Here is a 17535-nt window from a genome sequence, read left to right on the forward strand (position 1 = left end):
CCTCCTGTCCTGCTCTCACCACGCCCCCTCCTGGCCTGCTCTCACCATGCCCCCTCCTGTCCTGCTCTCACCACGCCCCCTCCTGTCCTGCTATTCGCAGCCTGGTTTTCCTGCTATTGGCAGCCAGGCCCCTCCTGTCCTGCTCTCACCACGCCCCCTCCTGGCCTGCTCCCACCACGCCCCCTCCTGGCCTGCTCTCACCACGCCCCCTCCTGGCCTGCTCTCACCACGCCCCCTCCTGGCCTGCTCTCACCACGCCCCCTCCTGGCCTGCTCTCACCATGCCCCCTCCTGTCCTGCTCTCACCACGCCCCCTCCTGTCCTGCTATTCGCAGCCTGGTTTTCCTGCTATTGGCAGCCAGGCCCCTCCTGTCCTGCTCTCACCACGCCCCCTCCTGGCCTGCTCCCACCACGCCCCCTCCTGGCCTGCTCTCACCACGCCCCCTCCTGTCCTGCTCTCACCACGCCCCCTCCTGGCCTGCTCCCACCACGCCCCCTCCTGGCCTGCTCTCACCACGCCCCCTCCTGGCCTGCTCTCACCACGCCCCCTCCTGGCCTGCTCTCACCACGCCCCCTCCTGGCCTGCTCTCACCACGCCCCCTCCTGGCCTGCTCTCACCACGCCCCCTCCTGGCCTGCTCTCACCACGCCCCCTCCTGGCCTGCTCTCACCACGCCCCCTCCTGGCCTGCTCTCACCACGCCCCCTCCTGGCCTGCTCTCACCACGCCCCCTCCTGGCCTGCTCTCACCACGCCCCCTCCTGGCCTGCTCTCACCACGCCCCCTCCTGGCCTGCTCTCACCACGCCCCCTCCTGGCCTGCTCTCACCATGCCCCCTCCTGTCCTGCTCTCACCACGCCCCCTCCTGTCCTGCTCTCACCACGCCCCCTCCTGTCCTGCTATTCGCAGCCTGGTTTTCCTGCTATTGGCAGCCAGGCCCCTCCTGGCCTGCTCTCACCACGCCCCCTCCTGGCCTGCTCTCACCACGCCCCCTCCTGGCCTGCTCTTACAGCTGCCTGTCTCGTCATCCCTGCACATGCCATAGAGGAGCTACCTTGTCCATGCCTGAAGGACTGTGCTGCTGTCTGGGTCCAAAAGCACCCTGCTTGTATCATAGGTGCTTTCCTTCTGTGACTGACACCCCGGGCTGTGCAGGGCTGGCAGGGGCTTCGCAGGGACACTTCTTAGGCTACTTTCACACTCGCGTTTGGTGCGGATCCGTTTGTATTATCTTTAACATAGCCAAGACGGATTCGTTTCTAATGTGCCAGATTGTGTCATAGAAACCGGATCCGTTCCCATTGACTTACATTGTGTGCCAGGACGGATCCGTTTGGCTCCGCATCGTCAGACGGACACCAAAACCTTCCGCCTCCAAAGCGGAATGGAGACGGAACGGAGGCAAACTGATGCATTCTGAGCGGATCCTTGTCCATTCAGAATGCATTAGGGCAAAACTGATCCGTTTTGGACCGCTTGTGAGAGCCCTGAACGGATCTCGCAAACGGAAAGCCAAAACGCCAGTGTGAAAGTAGCCTTGGGGAGACTGAGGAGAAGCTGTGATGGCTGATCTGACTGCAGGCTCTGCACCAGTGGAACAATATATAGGGGGGCACAAAGATACCACAGTCAAAAATGGGGGGGCAAAAACAAAATAAGTATATATAAATAAGATTACAAAATACGAGAGAATTGCGGTCTGCAGGGATACATTTATAATAAAACAATTTACATACAAAAGAAGCTATTCAGTCGTCTGCTGTGCCGTCCTCTGCTTGCTTCCGCAGATTCTTTCCCCTTCTTTCTGTCTCTCGTCAGTGCGCAGGCGCACTGTTATGGTGGATCTGTGGAAGACACACTGTTATGGGGGCATCTGTGGATGACACTGTTATTATGCCTCTCATTAGCCCCCATTATGCTTCTCATCACTCCCATATCAGCCCCCATGCCTCTCATTAGCCCCCATATCAGCCCTGATGCCTCATTAGCCCCCATTATAAGCCATTATGCCTCATTAGCCCACATTATGCCTCTTATTAGCCCCCATATGCCTAATTAGCTCACATGTGCCTCATTAGCCCCCATTGTGTCTCTCATTAGCCCCATGATGCCTCTCATTAGCCCCCATTATGCAATTTATTAGCTCCCATATGCCTCATTAGCCCTATTATGCCTCTAATAGTCTAATTAGCCCCATTATGCCTCTCATTAGCCCCCATTATGCCCCCAGCAGCCTCATTTTTTATAAAATAAAAAACCACTTACCTCTCCTGCTCCTGGACGCCGCCTGCAATTTTCTTTCTCCTCAGTCGACTGTGCTCTGAACTGGCCCGCACAGCGTGAGGACACAGAGCGTCCTCATGCTGTGCGCAGCACAGCCGACAGCCGAGGACCAGGAAGCGGTAAGTACATAGCGTTCACCACTTCCTGGTCCTTCGGTACTAATGAGCGCTTTCATAATGGAAGCGCTCATTAGTATTCACCTGGGGCTCAAGAGGCAGCGCAGCTGCTTTGGGGAATCAGCGGGGGGGCACCCGAGGGGGCAAAGAACAACATAGGGGGGGCAATTGCCCCCCTCTAGCGACGCCACTACTCTGCACTCTCTGTTTCCCCTGTACTGAGAGGATCCTGCCAACATGTGAGGATGTAGCAGAGCCAGGGAAGTGCTGTGGACCACAAACTGTGAGCAATCCCAGGGTCTGTCCTGGTTATGGCCCCTCTGCTCTGTGTTCTTATCACAGACATGATATTACAGCCAGACCAACAGTTCAGGAGCTTTAACCCCTTGTGAGCTGTCAGTATGGCTGAGGTCAGTGTTATCAGCAGCAGTCACTGGTCTCGCCATCTATAAATGTGTGCCCTCTCCTTCCTGCACTCTGTATATGGTGATATGTGACCCCCGCCACTGTATATGGTGATATGTGACCCCCGCCACTGTATATGGTGATATGTGACCCCCGCCACTGCATATAGAGATCCGTGACCCCCTGTACACTGTATACAGTGACCCACGCTAAGGGTAGCCCAGAAGTGCCGCCGGAGGTCCGCTCCGGCCCCATTTGCTTTAATGGGGACAGGTCGGAGATGCGGCCGCAGCACGGCAAGCATGCTGAGAGGCGGCTGGACAAAAAACGCAGCGTGCTGGGTATCAGTGAATGTGAATGAGGCCGGAGCGGACTTCCAGCGGCACTCGTGGGCTAGCATTAGCACAGATCTGGCAGGGGAACAGCCTGCGAGACCCTGCTAACGCTAGTGTGAAAGTAGCCTTAGTCGTGTGATGATAGAAAGGAGGCTCCTCTCTATGCGAGCAGATCGATTTGTACAAATGTATTCATCAGAGCTCTTGTGCAACAAAGATCTGTCCCCCCGCTCAACAGCCCCCCTCCCCCGGCCGTCCATGCACCTAAACAGAAATCTATGACCGCTCAGAGCTGCCGTGGATTTCTGGTTTCATTTGAGTCAGAAAACTGGCGAAAATAACATAGGTTTGTTGGGGCGCCTGGTCACGCCCCCTCCCTGCCATTGTCACGCCTTTTTTTTTTTTTTTTAAAGGCACACTTAAAAAGTCGCAAAGACATAGTTTGCAACTTTTTAATGTCACTTTTCAGAAACAAGGGAAATGATAAATCTCCCCCTCTGTTCATTCTGTTCATGGCTTAAATCCAATGGTGAAACTAGAGATGACTGGGCCCCACAGCAAGTTTATGAACCATACCCACCTGGCCTGCTGTAATCCTTCCCATGCGGATGCACCAGAGTACTGGGAGGAAGTGGCTTCAAAAAGGGAACCTGTCACCTGGAAATCATATATTAAACCAAACACAGTACCTCAGTGTGTTGCTAATCATGAGGTTTGTTAAAACCGCAGTTTTAATGTCTGTTGGCGCCTTCTCTAAGTCAGGCTTGAAGTCAAGGGGCAGCGGCCTCCTTGCTTCAAGGCACGATAAGCCCGCCCCTTACCCCTCCTATCTACATTTTGATGGACATCTTGCCGTGATGCCGGGACCGCGCTCTTCTTGCGCATGCGCTGTGCACTGCCTGTTACAACGCGATCCCAGCTCCCTCACTCACCGCCTTCATTTTGCAGACTGCGCATGCGCCGTTCAGTTCCATCGCGCTCGCGCCCGGCCGTCGCTTCTCGTCTTTAGCGTGAGCGTGATCACTGGCTTCAGGCGCTGGAGAACACAAGCCAGTGATCACGCTCGCGCTAAAGATGAGAAGCGACGGCCGGGAGCAAGCACGACGGAACTGAACGCCGCATGCGCAGTCTGCAAAATCAAGGTGGTGAGTGAGCCGGAATCGCACTGCACGGCCATCAGGTATCGGCAGTGGTATCGGCAACATTACTCATGCAAATGTCCAGTATCGGTCCCGATACTGGTATCGGTATCGGGACATCCCTAGTTATTGCCATTATCTGAGGGGTTCTTGTCTCTATGGAGACACAGGTGGGCAGGGATGTCATGTGACTGCTCCTCTGAACATGCTTGCTGCAGTGCATGCTGGGATTTTCACTTTACAGCTGCTCCTCCCACGCAGCCGGTCTGAGGAACTCCTCCAGGGAGGGCTGTCATGGTGAACAGGTTAGATAAATGACATACAGCCGGTACATGTCACAGGGTAGAAATACTTCATGGTTTTGGCTATTGTCTGGGGCACTTGGGATCTTTGATACTTAGGGTGGCCAACCCCTTAAGTATGCCTCCGCTGCTAAAGAAAGAATCACACTTGCCTGCTATCCACCACTCCAGTACTGCAGACTGGCTCCTGCATGTCCATCGTCTGGTCCACAGCTTGTTTACCTCTTCCATGGTCACCTTCCCCACTGCAGGCAACCACTGTGGACATGTCACCACTGAAGCCAGTGGTTGGCTGCGGTGGAGCAGGTGACCATGCCCATGCTGGGGAAGAGGCTAACCAGCGGTCAGAACCAGAGCAGGTAAGGCTACTTTCACACCTGCGTTCGGTGCGGATCCGTCTGGTATCTTCATAGACGGATCCGCACCGATAATGCAAATGCTTGTATCCGTTCATAACGGATCCATTTGCATTATTCATTTTTAAAAAATGTCTAAGTCAAAACGGATCCGGCTTGACTTACATTGAAAGTCAATGGGGGACGGATCCGTTTTCAATTGCACCATATTGTGTCAGTGAAAACAGATCCGTCCCCATTGACTTACATTGTAAGTCAGGACGGATTCGTTTGGCTCTGCATCTTCAGGCGGACATCAAAACGCTACAAGCTGCATTTTAGTTTCCGCCTCAAAAGCGGAACGGAGACCAAACGCAGCCAAATTGATGCATTCTGAATGGATCCTTTTCCATTCAGTATGCATTGCGGTTGAATTGATCCGTTTGGGGCCGCTTGTGAGAGCCCTGAAACAGATCTTACAGGCGGACCCAGAAACGCCAGTGTGAAAGTAGCCTTAGTATGATACTTTTCCTAGTAGGCAGGCTGTGGGCAACAGGGAAAAATGATTTATTCCCAATTTCCTGGACAACCCCTTTTACATGAGAAAGCACAAAATGTATCATTTATACCATAAAACTAGGATACAGAAGAGTTATAGAATGTTCATTTTATCTTTTGATATGAAATAACCCAGATCCTTTTTTTTTTTTTTTTTTACCAGCCGATCTGTCAAGCCGCCTATGAAAATGACCTAGATGAAGTGCAACTACTCGTAAAAGAAGATCCTACTGTCCTTAATGTGAAGGATAGCTTTGGTGGAGACACACCACTCATATGTGCCTGTCGAAAAAGCAATATTCAAATAATCAATTACTTACTACACATGAAAGCTGATATCAACCTGACAAATAATGTAAGTCAGGGGCGTAACTAGAAGTGACTGGGCCCCACAGCAAATATTTGTAAGGCCCCCCCCCCCAGCGCGCTTCGCACCTTCCTCCTCCTGTGTAAACCCCACTCCTTTGGCACAGTGTAGCGGTATACTGTATATTGTGTGGCACAGTGTAGAGGTATACTGTATATTGTGTGGCACAGTGGATGCTATATGTGTATAACAAACATATTTCACATGAAAACTTACAGTTACTTGACCCTTGGGGATCTCGGACGCCACTTCCACACTTTGGCCGGGGGCTCGGTGGAGCTGATGTTGTGCTTTATCCTAATGAGAAAGATTTCATAATAAGGATTTGGAGAAGGGGCAGTGGGGTCGCAGAGCAGGGAGAGGCTGGTGCTGCTACTAGGGGGTCATACCATGGGGGAGTAATAAAGCCCACCATAATGCCCCCCCAGTAGTAATAATGCTCCTTATAATGTGACAGTGCAAAAATACCCCCTTGTAATGCCCCCAGTTGAGCTAATGTCCCCATAGTGCCCCCATAATGTCCCAGTATAAAATACCCCTATATAGTGCCCCCAGTAAATGCCTCCATAGTGCTCCTCTCCCCCCTTCCTGCTAGTGCCCCCCATAATGTACCAGTATAAAATGCCCCATATATAGTGCCCCAGTAGATGCCCCTCAGTGTCCGGCCTCTGATAGGCTGCCGGCCTAGTGTCCCCCATAATGCCCCCCCATCATGTGCCAGTATCAAGTGCCTCTCTCCTCCCCCCCCCCCACGTCCCAGTATCATAGTGCCACCCCCCCCCCCACAAAAAAAAAGTGCCAGTATCAAGTGCCTCTCCCCCCCCCCCCATGTGCCAGTATCAGGTGCCAACCCCCCCTCCCCCCCAGGGCCCAGTATCAGGTGCCAACCCCTCTCCCCCCCATGTGCCAGTATCAGATGCCTCTCTCCCCCCGCCCATGTGCCAGTATCAGGTGCCAACCCCCCCTGACCCCCCAGGTGCCAGTATCAGGTGCCTCCCCCCATGTGCCAGCATCAGGTGCATCCCCCCCATGTGCCAGTATCAGGTGCCAACCCCCCTTCCCCCCCCCAGGTGCCAGTACAGGTGCCAACCCCTCTCCCCCCCCATGTGCCAGTATCCGGTGCCTCTCTCCCCACCAGGTGCCAGTATCAGGTGCCTCCCCCCATGTGCCAGTATCAGGTGCCTCTCTCCCCCCCCCCCCCATGTGCCAGTATCAGGTGCCAACCCCCTCCCAGGTGCCAGTATCAGGTGCCAACCCCCCCTTCCCCCACCAGGTGCCAGTATCAGGTGCCAACCCCTCTCCCCCCCCCATGTGCCAGCATCAGGTGCATCCCCCCCATGTGCCAGTATCAGGTGCCAACCCCCCTTCCCCCCCCAGGTGCCAGTATCCGGTGCCAACCCCTCTCCCCCCCATGTGCCAGTATCCGGTGCCTCTCTCCCCACCAGGTGCCATTATCAGGTGCCTCCCCCCATGTGCCAGTATCAGGTGCCTCTCTCCCCCCCCCCCCATGTGCCAGTATCAGGTGCCAACCCCCTCCCAGGTGCCAGTATCAGGTGCCAACCCCCCCTTCCCCCACCAGGTGCCAGTATCAGGTGCCAACCCCTCTCCCCCCCCCCCCCATGTGCCAGTATCAGGTGCCTCTCTTCCCCCCCCCCAGGTGCCAGTATCAGGTGCCAACCCCCCCTCCCCCCCAGGTGCCAGTATCAAGTGCCAACCCCTCCCCCCCCCCCATGTGCCAGTATCAGGTGCCTCTTCCCCCCCCCCCCATGTGCCTGTATCAGATGCCTCCCCCCATGTGCCAGTATCAAGTGCCCCCCGCTCCCCCCCATGGCAGTAACAGTCGGGTATTAAAAAAAATATATATTAACACTTCTACTTACCTCCATGTCAGCGATGCGATGCAGCCTCTTCCTGTGTCCCGCCCTGTATTGTGTCCCGCCCTGTATGTCCATATATGGAGTCAGTGCTTATATTTCAGAAAAGGTTTCTGCTGGGATTCGAACCCACGACCTTCTGTATCAGAGGCAAAGCATCTAACCACTAGACCATAGGAGACACCTTGCTGCTGACTGAAAAAATTTGAGACTGCTATAACAGTAGAAGTCTCATTTTCTTTCAGTCAGTTGTAATGCAGCCTTTATGGTTGTGAGGGTTAATGCTTTGCCTCTGATACCCTCAGACTTTGGAGGTTGTGGGTTCGAATCCCAGACACATCAGAAGACTTTAGGAGACAAGAAAGATTAAATCACATTAGCGAGGGAGCCTGGTCAGCTGCTGTGAAGGGGCCCTGAACAGTTAGTTAAGACATCGATAGAACTTGAAAATAAACTGTCACACACGCTGCCAACCCCGGGCCCCCTTGGCAGCCCGGGCCCCGAAGCAGCTGCTTCCCCGGTAGTTACGCCACTGATGTAAGTTAAAAAGAGACAGTTACATGTTGTTTTTTTTTGATTTAGCGGTGGGTTCACATCACGTTTTTCCCATCATTCTAAGGTATACAAAAAACGTATAGGTTGAACGGATGCCTCAGGCTGATGCCATAAAGGGGCATCCTTCACCATAGAGTTTCACTGTAAAAAGAAAAAACAACCGGACTGTGCCGGATACAAGAACGTGGTGTGCTGTGTTTATGTATCCTTTTTTTTTTTTTCTATCGTATACATCAAACTTATGTATAAAGCGTGATGTGAACCCACCCTTACATGTAGATTATTATACCGTAATTAAAATATTTGTATACAGGACTGTAACTGCCTGTTTATTGTAGTATTGATTTATTTCCGAGGATAGACCAAAACAGTTATACGTATCCCCCGGGTTACCACCTCTTAAAGGATAGGTCATCAATATCTGATCAGTGAGGGTCCGACACCCTGTACCCCCGCCGATCAGCTGTTTGACAAGAAGGCAGAGCTCCTGGGCATCTGAAATGACGAGTGAGGGTTTTGGGGTTTTTATTTTTAACTAACTCCTGCCCTACATAAATGTTTTAATTTGTTCAGACAACTTCATTAAAGGGGTTGTCTCATCACAGACAATGGGGGGGAAGGGGGGCATATCATCCGAAGGCTGGGACCCGCACCTATATCGAGAATGGAGCCTCGCAAGGTGGTGGCTGGAGGACTCAGGTCCGGGCACCACCAAGCGCATGACTGGCCACCGCTCCCATTCACTTCTATGGGCCTGATGGAATTAACCGAGCCAGGTTATTTTTGGAGGCCCCTAGAAAATGAATGGAGGGTGGCAGCGCATGCCCAGTGCACCCTCCACAACTTCTGGGGCTCCGTTCTCCATGTAGGTGAGGGTCCCAGCAGTGGGACCCGCACCTATAAGACAATGGGGGCATGTCCTAGCGATATGCCCCCATTGTCTGTCTTGAGACAAAGAGATTACAAAAAGAGGATCATATCATAAATTGTAGAATGCAAAATCACCATAAGGCCCGGTAAGACAGAGTTTCTTGCCAGCAGATTTTGGTACATTTGCAAAATCTGCAGTGGGAATAGGGTCTAAAATCCGGCTCAGTAAGGCCTTTGTCAAACACCCAGTGTCTCTGCCTGTTCCGTTCTACATTCTTCTGGTGTCGGGTTACCCACAAGTCAAACATGATAAAAAAGACGTTAAACAGTAAATGAAGGTGACACACTGACATTGGGTTCTCCTACTCTCTGATTACAGAAAGAAAGGACCTGTTTGCACTACGCTGTGAGGAAAAGGTTCACATTCCTCGACTACTTGATGATTGTGATCTTGATGCCTGTTATGCTTATTGGATACATGATCATGGTGAGTTCCGGATAATGAGAAGTAATATACTTCTGTAACCAAAGTTGATTTTACACCATAAAGTATGTAATTCCACATCCGGTGTCCAGGTGGGAAGCACTTTTAAAGGAATCTAAATATAGTTTAGAATAGTTAAATCGTACTCATCATTAAAAAAAAAAAAAAAAAACATTAACCCCTTCAGGAAACAGCCATTTTTCACCTTAAAGGGTTTCTGTCATCAGAAAAATTGTTATGTATCTGGCTGACAATAGCGATGTGCTGATGTCAGCAGAACATAACTGTGTGTTTTAAGTCCGTGCCTGCCGCCGTTCCCTCAAAATAAAGACTTTTATAATATGCTAATGATCCTCTAGGTGCTACTGGGGCGTTCCTACAGCACCTAGAGCAGGCATGTCCATACTTCATGCTGGGAGTTGTAGTTTTGCAACAGCTGGAGAGCCGCAGTTTGGACATACCTGACCTAGAGGCTCCGTCTTCTCACCTTTTGGCACGCCCATGTCTAGTTGATTGACGTCCTAGTTCTCCTCAGTGCACCGTAAATCCTGCGCCGTCCCGTTTAGTATTCGGCGCAGGCGCAGTGAGTGAAGGACGCGCTCCTGCTGACTGCTTTACTCACTGCGCCTGTGCCGAATACTAAACGGGAAGGTGCAGGCGTGGGATTTTACGGGCATAGAGGAGAACTAGGACATCAATCAACTGGACATGGGCGTGCCAAAGGGTGAGAAGACGGAGCCTCTAGGTGCTGCAGCAACGCCCCAGTAGCACCTAGAGGCTCATTAGCATTTTATAAGTCTTTATTTTGATGGAACGGCGGCGGGCAGGGAGTTAAAAAACATACAGTTATGTTCTGCTGACATTAGCACATCGCTCAGCTACATAACTATTTTTCTGATGACAGAAACCCTTTAAGGACCAGGCCAAATTTTGGAACATAGAAACATAGAATGTGTCGGCAGATATGAACCATTTGGCCCATCTAGTCTGCCCAATATACTGAGTACTTTGGATAGCCCCTGGCCCTATCTTATATGAAGGATGGCCTTATGCCTATCCCATGCATGCTTAAACTCTTCTGTATATGCAGCTACCACTTCTGCAGGAAGGCTATTCCATGCATCCACTACTCTCTCAGTAAAGTAATACTTCCTGATATTACTTTTAAACCTTTGCCCCTCTAATTTAAAACTATGTCCTCTTGTAGCAGTTTTTCTTCTTTTAAATATTCTCTCCTCTTTTACCTTGTTGATTCCCTTTATGTATTTAAAAGTTTCTATCATATCCCCTCTGTCTCGTCTTTCTTCCAAGCTATACATATTAAGGTCCTTTAATCTTTCCTGGTAAGTTTTATCCTGCAATCCATGTACTAGTTTAGTAGCTCTTCTCTGAACTCTCTCCACAGTATCAATATCCTTCTGGAGATATGGTCTCCAGTACTGAGCACAATACTCCAAATGAGGTCTCACTAGTGCTCTGTACAGCGGCATGAGCACCTCCCTCTTTCTACTGGTAATGCCTCTCCCTATACACCAAAGCATTCTGCTAGCATTTCCTGCTGCTCTATGACATTGTCTGCCTACCTTTAAGTCTTTCGAAATAATTACCCCTAAATCCCTTTCCTCAGATACTGAGGTTAGGACTGTATCACTGATTTTATATTCTGCTCTTGGGTTTTTACCCCCCAGGTGCATTATCTTGCACTTATCAACATAAAATTTTAGTTGCCAGATTTTTGACCATTCCTCTAGTTTTCCTAAATCCTTTTCCATTTGGTGTATCCCTCCAGGAACATCAACCCTGTTACAGATATTTGTGTCATCCGCAAAAAGACACACCTTACCATCGAGGCCTTCTGCAATTTCGCTGATAAAGATATTAAACAATATGGGTCCCAGAACAGATCCCTGAGGTACCCCACTGGTAACAAGACCATGGTCTGAATATACGCCATTGACTACAACCCTCTGTCCCTCAGCCACTGCCTAATCCCTTCAACAATATGTGTGTCCACGTACAAAGACTGCAATTTTTTGATAAGCCTTCTATGTGGGACAGTATCAAAAGCCTTACTAAAGTCCAGATAAGCGATGTCTACTGCACCTCCGCCATCATCTATTGTTTTAGTCACCCAATCAAAAAAAATCTGTTAGATTAGTTTGACATGATCTCCCTGAAGTAAACCCATGCTGTTTTTCATGTTTCAATCCATGGGATTTTAGATGTTCCACAATCCTCTCCTTGAGTATGGTTTCCATTAATTTCCCCACTATTGATGTCAGGCTTACTGGCCTATAGTTGCCCGATTCCTTCCTACTACCTTTCTTGTGAATGGGCAGAACATTTGCTAATTTCCAATCTTCTGGGACGACTCCTGTTACCAGTGATTGGTTAAATAAATCTGTTAATGGTTTTGCTAGTTCACCGCTAAGCTCTTTTAATAGCTTTGGGTGTATGCCATCAGGCCCCTGTGACTTATTTGTATTAATTTTAGACAGCTGACTTAAAACCGCTTCCTCTGTAAAAACACATGCATCAAAAGATTCATTAGTCTTCCTTCCTAACTGAGGTCCTTTTCCATCATAAAAACTGAACAGTCAGCTAGTTCTTTATCTTCTTCCATATACCTTCCTTCTTTTGTTTTTAATTTGGTAATTCCTTGTTTTAGTTTCCTTTTTCATTCATGTATCTGAAGAATGTCTTATCGCCTTTTTTCACAGACTGAGCTAATTTCTCTTCTGCCTGTGCTTTAGAAGCTCTTATAACTTGCTTGACCTCTCTCTGCCTAATATTATAAATTTACCTGTCATCCTCGTTTTTTTGTTTTGTTTTGTTTTTTATAATTACTAAATGCTATCTTTTTGTTTTTAATGATTTTGGCCACTTCTGCTGAGTACCACAGTGGTCTCTTCCTTTACTGACAAGCCTAATGCAATTATCTGTTGCCTTCAATAGTGCCACTTTTAAGTAGTCCCATTTCTCCTGGACTCCATTAAAACTGTTCCAATCTGATAGGGACTCGTATACCACTAATCTAATTTTAAAAAAGTCAGTTTTACTAAAATCTAAAACTTTTGTTTTTGTGTGGTGTGACTTAGTCATTGTACTTCTAGTAAACCACACTGACTGTGATCACTAGATCCCAAGCTTCCCCCTACAGTAATATCAGATACCAAATTCCCATTTGTGAATTCTAAATCTAAAATGGCCTCCTTCCGGGTTGGCTCATCAACTACTTGCTGTAGAGATAATCCCAGTAGGGAGTTTAGAATATCTGTACTCCTGGCAGAACTAGCTATTTTGGTTTTCCAGTTTACATCAGGAAGATTAAAGTCTCCCATAATGATAACGTCCCCTTTCAATGTCATTTTAGCCATTTCCTCAACTAGTAGATCATCTAATTCTTTGAATTGGCTAGGTGGTCTATATATCACACCTACACAAGTTACCTTATGATTATCAAGCCTCAACGTAACCCAAACTGACTCCAAATTGGTCTCGCTAACTTGTATTAAATTAGATTTTATGCTATCTTTCACATACAGGGCCGCCCCTCCACTTTTCTTGACTTCTCTGTCTTTCCTATATAGAGAGAACCCTGGTATTGTTATATCCCAGTCATTACTCCCATTGAACCATGTCTCAGTAACAGCCACTAAATCTATATTCTCAGATACCATTATAGACTCAAGTTCATTGATCTTATTCCCTAAACTGCGAGAATTTGTAGACATGACTCTGAGCTTGTCATTTCTTAACCTATGTGCTACTGACATACGTCGCTTTATGTGGTAATAACTTTGGATCGTGTTTACTTATCCAAGCCAATTCTGAGATTGTTTTCTCGTGACACATTGTACTTCAAGACAGTGGTAAATTAAGACAGATAGTGATACGTCATAAAATAGTTAGGGGCTTTGTGTAGGGGCTCATTTTTGTGGGAAGAGTTGATGTTTTTATTGGTATCATTTTTCGATATATAAGATTTTTTTTATCGTTCAATATTATACTTTTTTGGGGCAAGGTGAACAAAATATGGCTGTTTTGGCACAGTTTTTATTTTATCTTTTTCACAGCGCTCACTTCAAGGGGTAAGTCATGTGATATTTTTATAGAGCTGGTAGTTACAGATGCAGTTTATCACTAATATGTCTATTTTTTATTTTATTTCAGTTTTACACAACAAAAATCTTTTCTGAAAGCCATTTTTTTTTCTGCCAATGGTCTTTTGTAGGGGCTTGTTATTTGAGCGAAGATTTGATGTTTTTATTGGTACCATTTTTAGGTACTTAAGATTTTTTTTCTCATTCAATGTTACACTTTTTGGGGGCAATGTGACCAAAAAAATTGCTATTTTTGCTCAGTTTTTATAAAAAAAAATTTACAACCTTCACCTGAGGGGGTAGGTCATGTGATATTTTTATAGAGCCGCTTGTTACGCATGCGGCGATATATAATATGTCTATTTTTATAAATTTATTTTAATTAAAAATAGCTTGAAGGGAAAAAACACATTTTTTTTCTTGTTTTTTACTTTTTTCACTTTTTATTTTTGTCCCAAGACAGGGACATGCTGTATTGTACTACATTGAAACTGTAGGCTCACAGGCTTCTGTATATGGCAGACCCTGAGGCCTTTGTGGGGCCTCCCTGTTACTGCAGCGCAGGGGGCTGATGAAGAGGCAGAACAGAGGTATATGTTGGGATATGCTGGTGATGTTTAAATGTGTGAACAGGGCATTAGTCTGAAGAAGATAACCATACACAAGACAGTTTTTAGGAAATCTGAAGGCAATCTACAGCTGGAGGGCACTGACAGTATAGGCAACCTGGCACTGCCCAAGGGCCAGATCCTCACAGAGAACCACGGCCTTCTACCCAGAAACAGTATCTTCCATATTAATATGAGGCATTATTAATGATGAAACTTGGGCTGCCTGCATCCACCACCAGGGGGAGCTTATGGCATACAGATTTACAAAGCTCTCATTGAATTTAATAGCAGCTGTATAAATGCATATGAAGAAGTCCTTACATTCAGCCTGTAATATGTTCAATAACAAAATCACAAAAATGTACAACTCTGCCATTTATTCATATGTGTCTGTGTTTTGTTTTCTGTATGTGCAGATATCAAAGACCAAACAAAATGAAAGACTGATTAGACTTTTACTGAACGCAGGTGTCAATGTCAACGCCACAGATTATGTAAGTCACCGCACTGCAGCTTCAGTTGTAATCTTTTAGTACTGTTTTACATTGTCCTATGTGTCTTTAGACTTAAAGGGGTATTCCAATCACATATAATGGGGGGATATCACTAGGATATGCCCCCATTGTCTGATAGGTGTGGGTCCCACCTCTGGGACCTGCACCTACAAGGAGAACAGAGCAGGGAGAGCTGTGGCTGGAGGACCTCGGATTTCTCGGGGTCTGTCCACCACCAAGCGCTGCACGTGCAGCCCCTGCTCCCATTCATTTCTATGGGGCAGACGGAAATAGCCGAGCCAGCGCTCGGCTATTTTCGGCGGTCCCATTGAAATAAATGGAGGGGGGCTGCGCATGCGCAGTGCGCCCTCCATTAATTTCCCTGCTCCGTTCTCGTTGTAGGTGCGGGCCCAAGAGCTGGGACCCGCACCTATCAGACAATGCGATATGCCCCCATTGTATGTAATGGCAAAACCCCTTTAAGAGAGCTGGGAGTTGAAAATTCCATGTACTACTTCTGATGGCTTCCGCCTTGGAATGGGAGAAATTCTCTTGATAACATCATTAGGCATCATGCACATGACTGTGTCCATTTTGCAGTCCGCAAATCAAAGATCTGCCAAATACGGATGTGGTCTGTGTGCCATCCGCATTTTTTCTTTTGTGGACCCATTGACTTCAATGGGTTCATGGTCCGCATTTTGCCAACATATTCTTTTTGCAGAATGGACATATGCATGCGGAAAGCATCTATATTTTCATTTCGCAAATATAGAGAACATGTCCTATACTTGGCCGCAAAATGCAGACCACAGACCCATTCAAGTCAACACGGACAGTATCTGTATTTTGTGAATCTGCAATTTGCGGACCGCAAAATACATACGGTTACTGTATGTACATGAGGCGTTACAGAGTAATGCAATTTCCTAGTATTTTATGAAACGTTCAGACTCTGCCATTACTATTGTATCTCATCCGTGTCTTTTTAGCATCTATTATCTATTACCTGATCTTGGTGGAAAAAAATGGCCTAATTCTCCTGCAGTAGGTAGATTAGTGTGTGAAGCAGTACCACCACAAGATTTGGTTAGTTTTAGGTTCACCAAATATGATGAAAAATTAGGTTCAGGCTCAAATCAGTTCAGAGAGAGGTTGGGGAGGGAGAGCCCAGTATAATGATCCGTGTTTCTCGACAGTATATATTCATTATGCAGATTGCAACGACCGGGTCCGCAGGGGCAACTCGTAAGGCACAGTGGGCCGATGGGGGTAGTAGTATTTGGTACTCACGGTTAGCAGAGCCTCCCTGGGCTGGCGTGCAGTGATGGGGAAGACAGCACTAAATCCTCCTGGGCACTCTCTAGTACAGGGATCACCAGCCAGATGGTAGTCGAGGTGCCCTTGATGGTGTAGGTGTTTAGGGGTGCTTTGGAGGCTGGGACCCCGGTAGTTCAAGACTAGAGTTGAGCGAACCCGAACTGTAAAGTTCGGGTTCGTACCGAACTTTAGGTTTTTCTGCACCCGGACCCGAAACCCGAACATTTACGTAAAAGTTCGGGTTCGGTGTTCGGCGCTTTCTTGGCGCTTTTTGAAAGGCTGCACAGCAGCCAATCAACAAGCATCATACTACTTGCCCCAAAAGGCCATCACAGCCATGCCTACTATTGGCATGGCTGTGATTGGCTAACTGCAGCATGTGACCCAGCCACTATTTAAGCTGGAGTCACGTAGCGCCGCCCGTCACTCTGCTCGGATTAGTGTAGGGAGAGGCTGCAGCTGCTGTGAGGGAGAGATCAGGGAGAAATCTTATCAAGAACTGCTTTTTTCACTCAACAATCTACAGCAAATGTGTTTTGTGGGTGCAGTGCACAATTTTTTTAAGCCTGCCCTGAGCCAACTACTGCTGAAAACGAACTTTTTTTACTTCAGTTTGTCAATATCAATACATAATCGGCAGCCATTTTATGCAACGATAGTGTACCAGCACAGGTTATCTGCATGTCTGCAAGTCAAGAAATACTGCTTTTTGCTTACTGGGGTGAAAAAACCCTCTGATATACTGCACATCTGGGATTAGACGTGCATAAGTGACTGTCACATTTAGGCCAGAAATACATCTTTTTGCTTACTGGGGTGAAAAAACCCTCTGATATACTGCACATCTGGGATTAGACGTGCATAAGTCACTGTCACATTTAGGCCATAAATACCGCTGTCATATAGAGTTCAAAAAATTTTTTTTTAGTGCAATACCCTACATCAGGGTTTTTATTGGCGGTTAATTATTTTTAACAGACTTAACCACTTTTTACTTTGCTTTGTGAACACTAACTATGAGGGACGCGGTTGTGGTGGTGGTGTTGGTGGAGCCTCTGGTGCAGGGAGAGGACGTGGCCGTTCTGCCACAGCTACACGTCCTACTGAACCTACTACCTCATGTCCCAGTAGCCGCCAGAATCTACAGCGATATTTGGTCGGGCCTAATGCCGTTCTAAGGATGGTAAGGATGGTAAGGCCTGAGCAAGTACAGGCGCTAGTCAATTGGGTGGCCGACAGTGGATCCAGCACGTTCACATTATCTCCCACCCAGTGTTCTGCAGAAAGCGCACAGGTGGCGCTTGAAACCCATGCCCATCAGTCTGTCACATCACCCCCGTGCATATCGGGGAACCTGTCTGAGGGTCAAGTTATGCAGCAGTCTCTT

The 17535-nt window shown here is 47.9% G+C and overlaps 1 protein-coding gene across 1 annotated transcript in view; it reads left to right on the plus strand.

The window, feature by feature from the left end:
* ANKRD22 (ankyrin repeat domain 22) overlaps positions 1 to 17535 on the plus strand; it is a 56003-nt gene that overhangs the window by 16675 nt on the left and 21793 nt on the right. Inside the window, exons 2-4 of the mRNA XM_040436315.1 lie at positions 5634 to 5825; positions 9516 to 9623; positions 14751 to 14828. Coding sequence (XP_040292249.1) covers positions 5634 to 5825; positions 9516 to 9623; positions 14751 to 14828 — 378 coding nt within the window. The remainder of the gene's footprint in view (positions 1 to 5633; positions 5826 to 9515; positions 9624 to 14750; positions 14829 to 17535) is intronic.

This window comes from Bufo bufo, chromosome 6, assembly GCF_905171765.1.
Source record: "Bufo bufo chromosome 6, aBufBuf1.1, whole genome shotgun sequence".
In the NCBI taxonomy this organism is placed as follows: domain Eukaryota; kingdom Metazoa; phylum Chordata; class Amphibia; order Anura; family Bufonidae; genus Bufo; species Bufo bufo.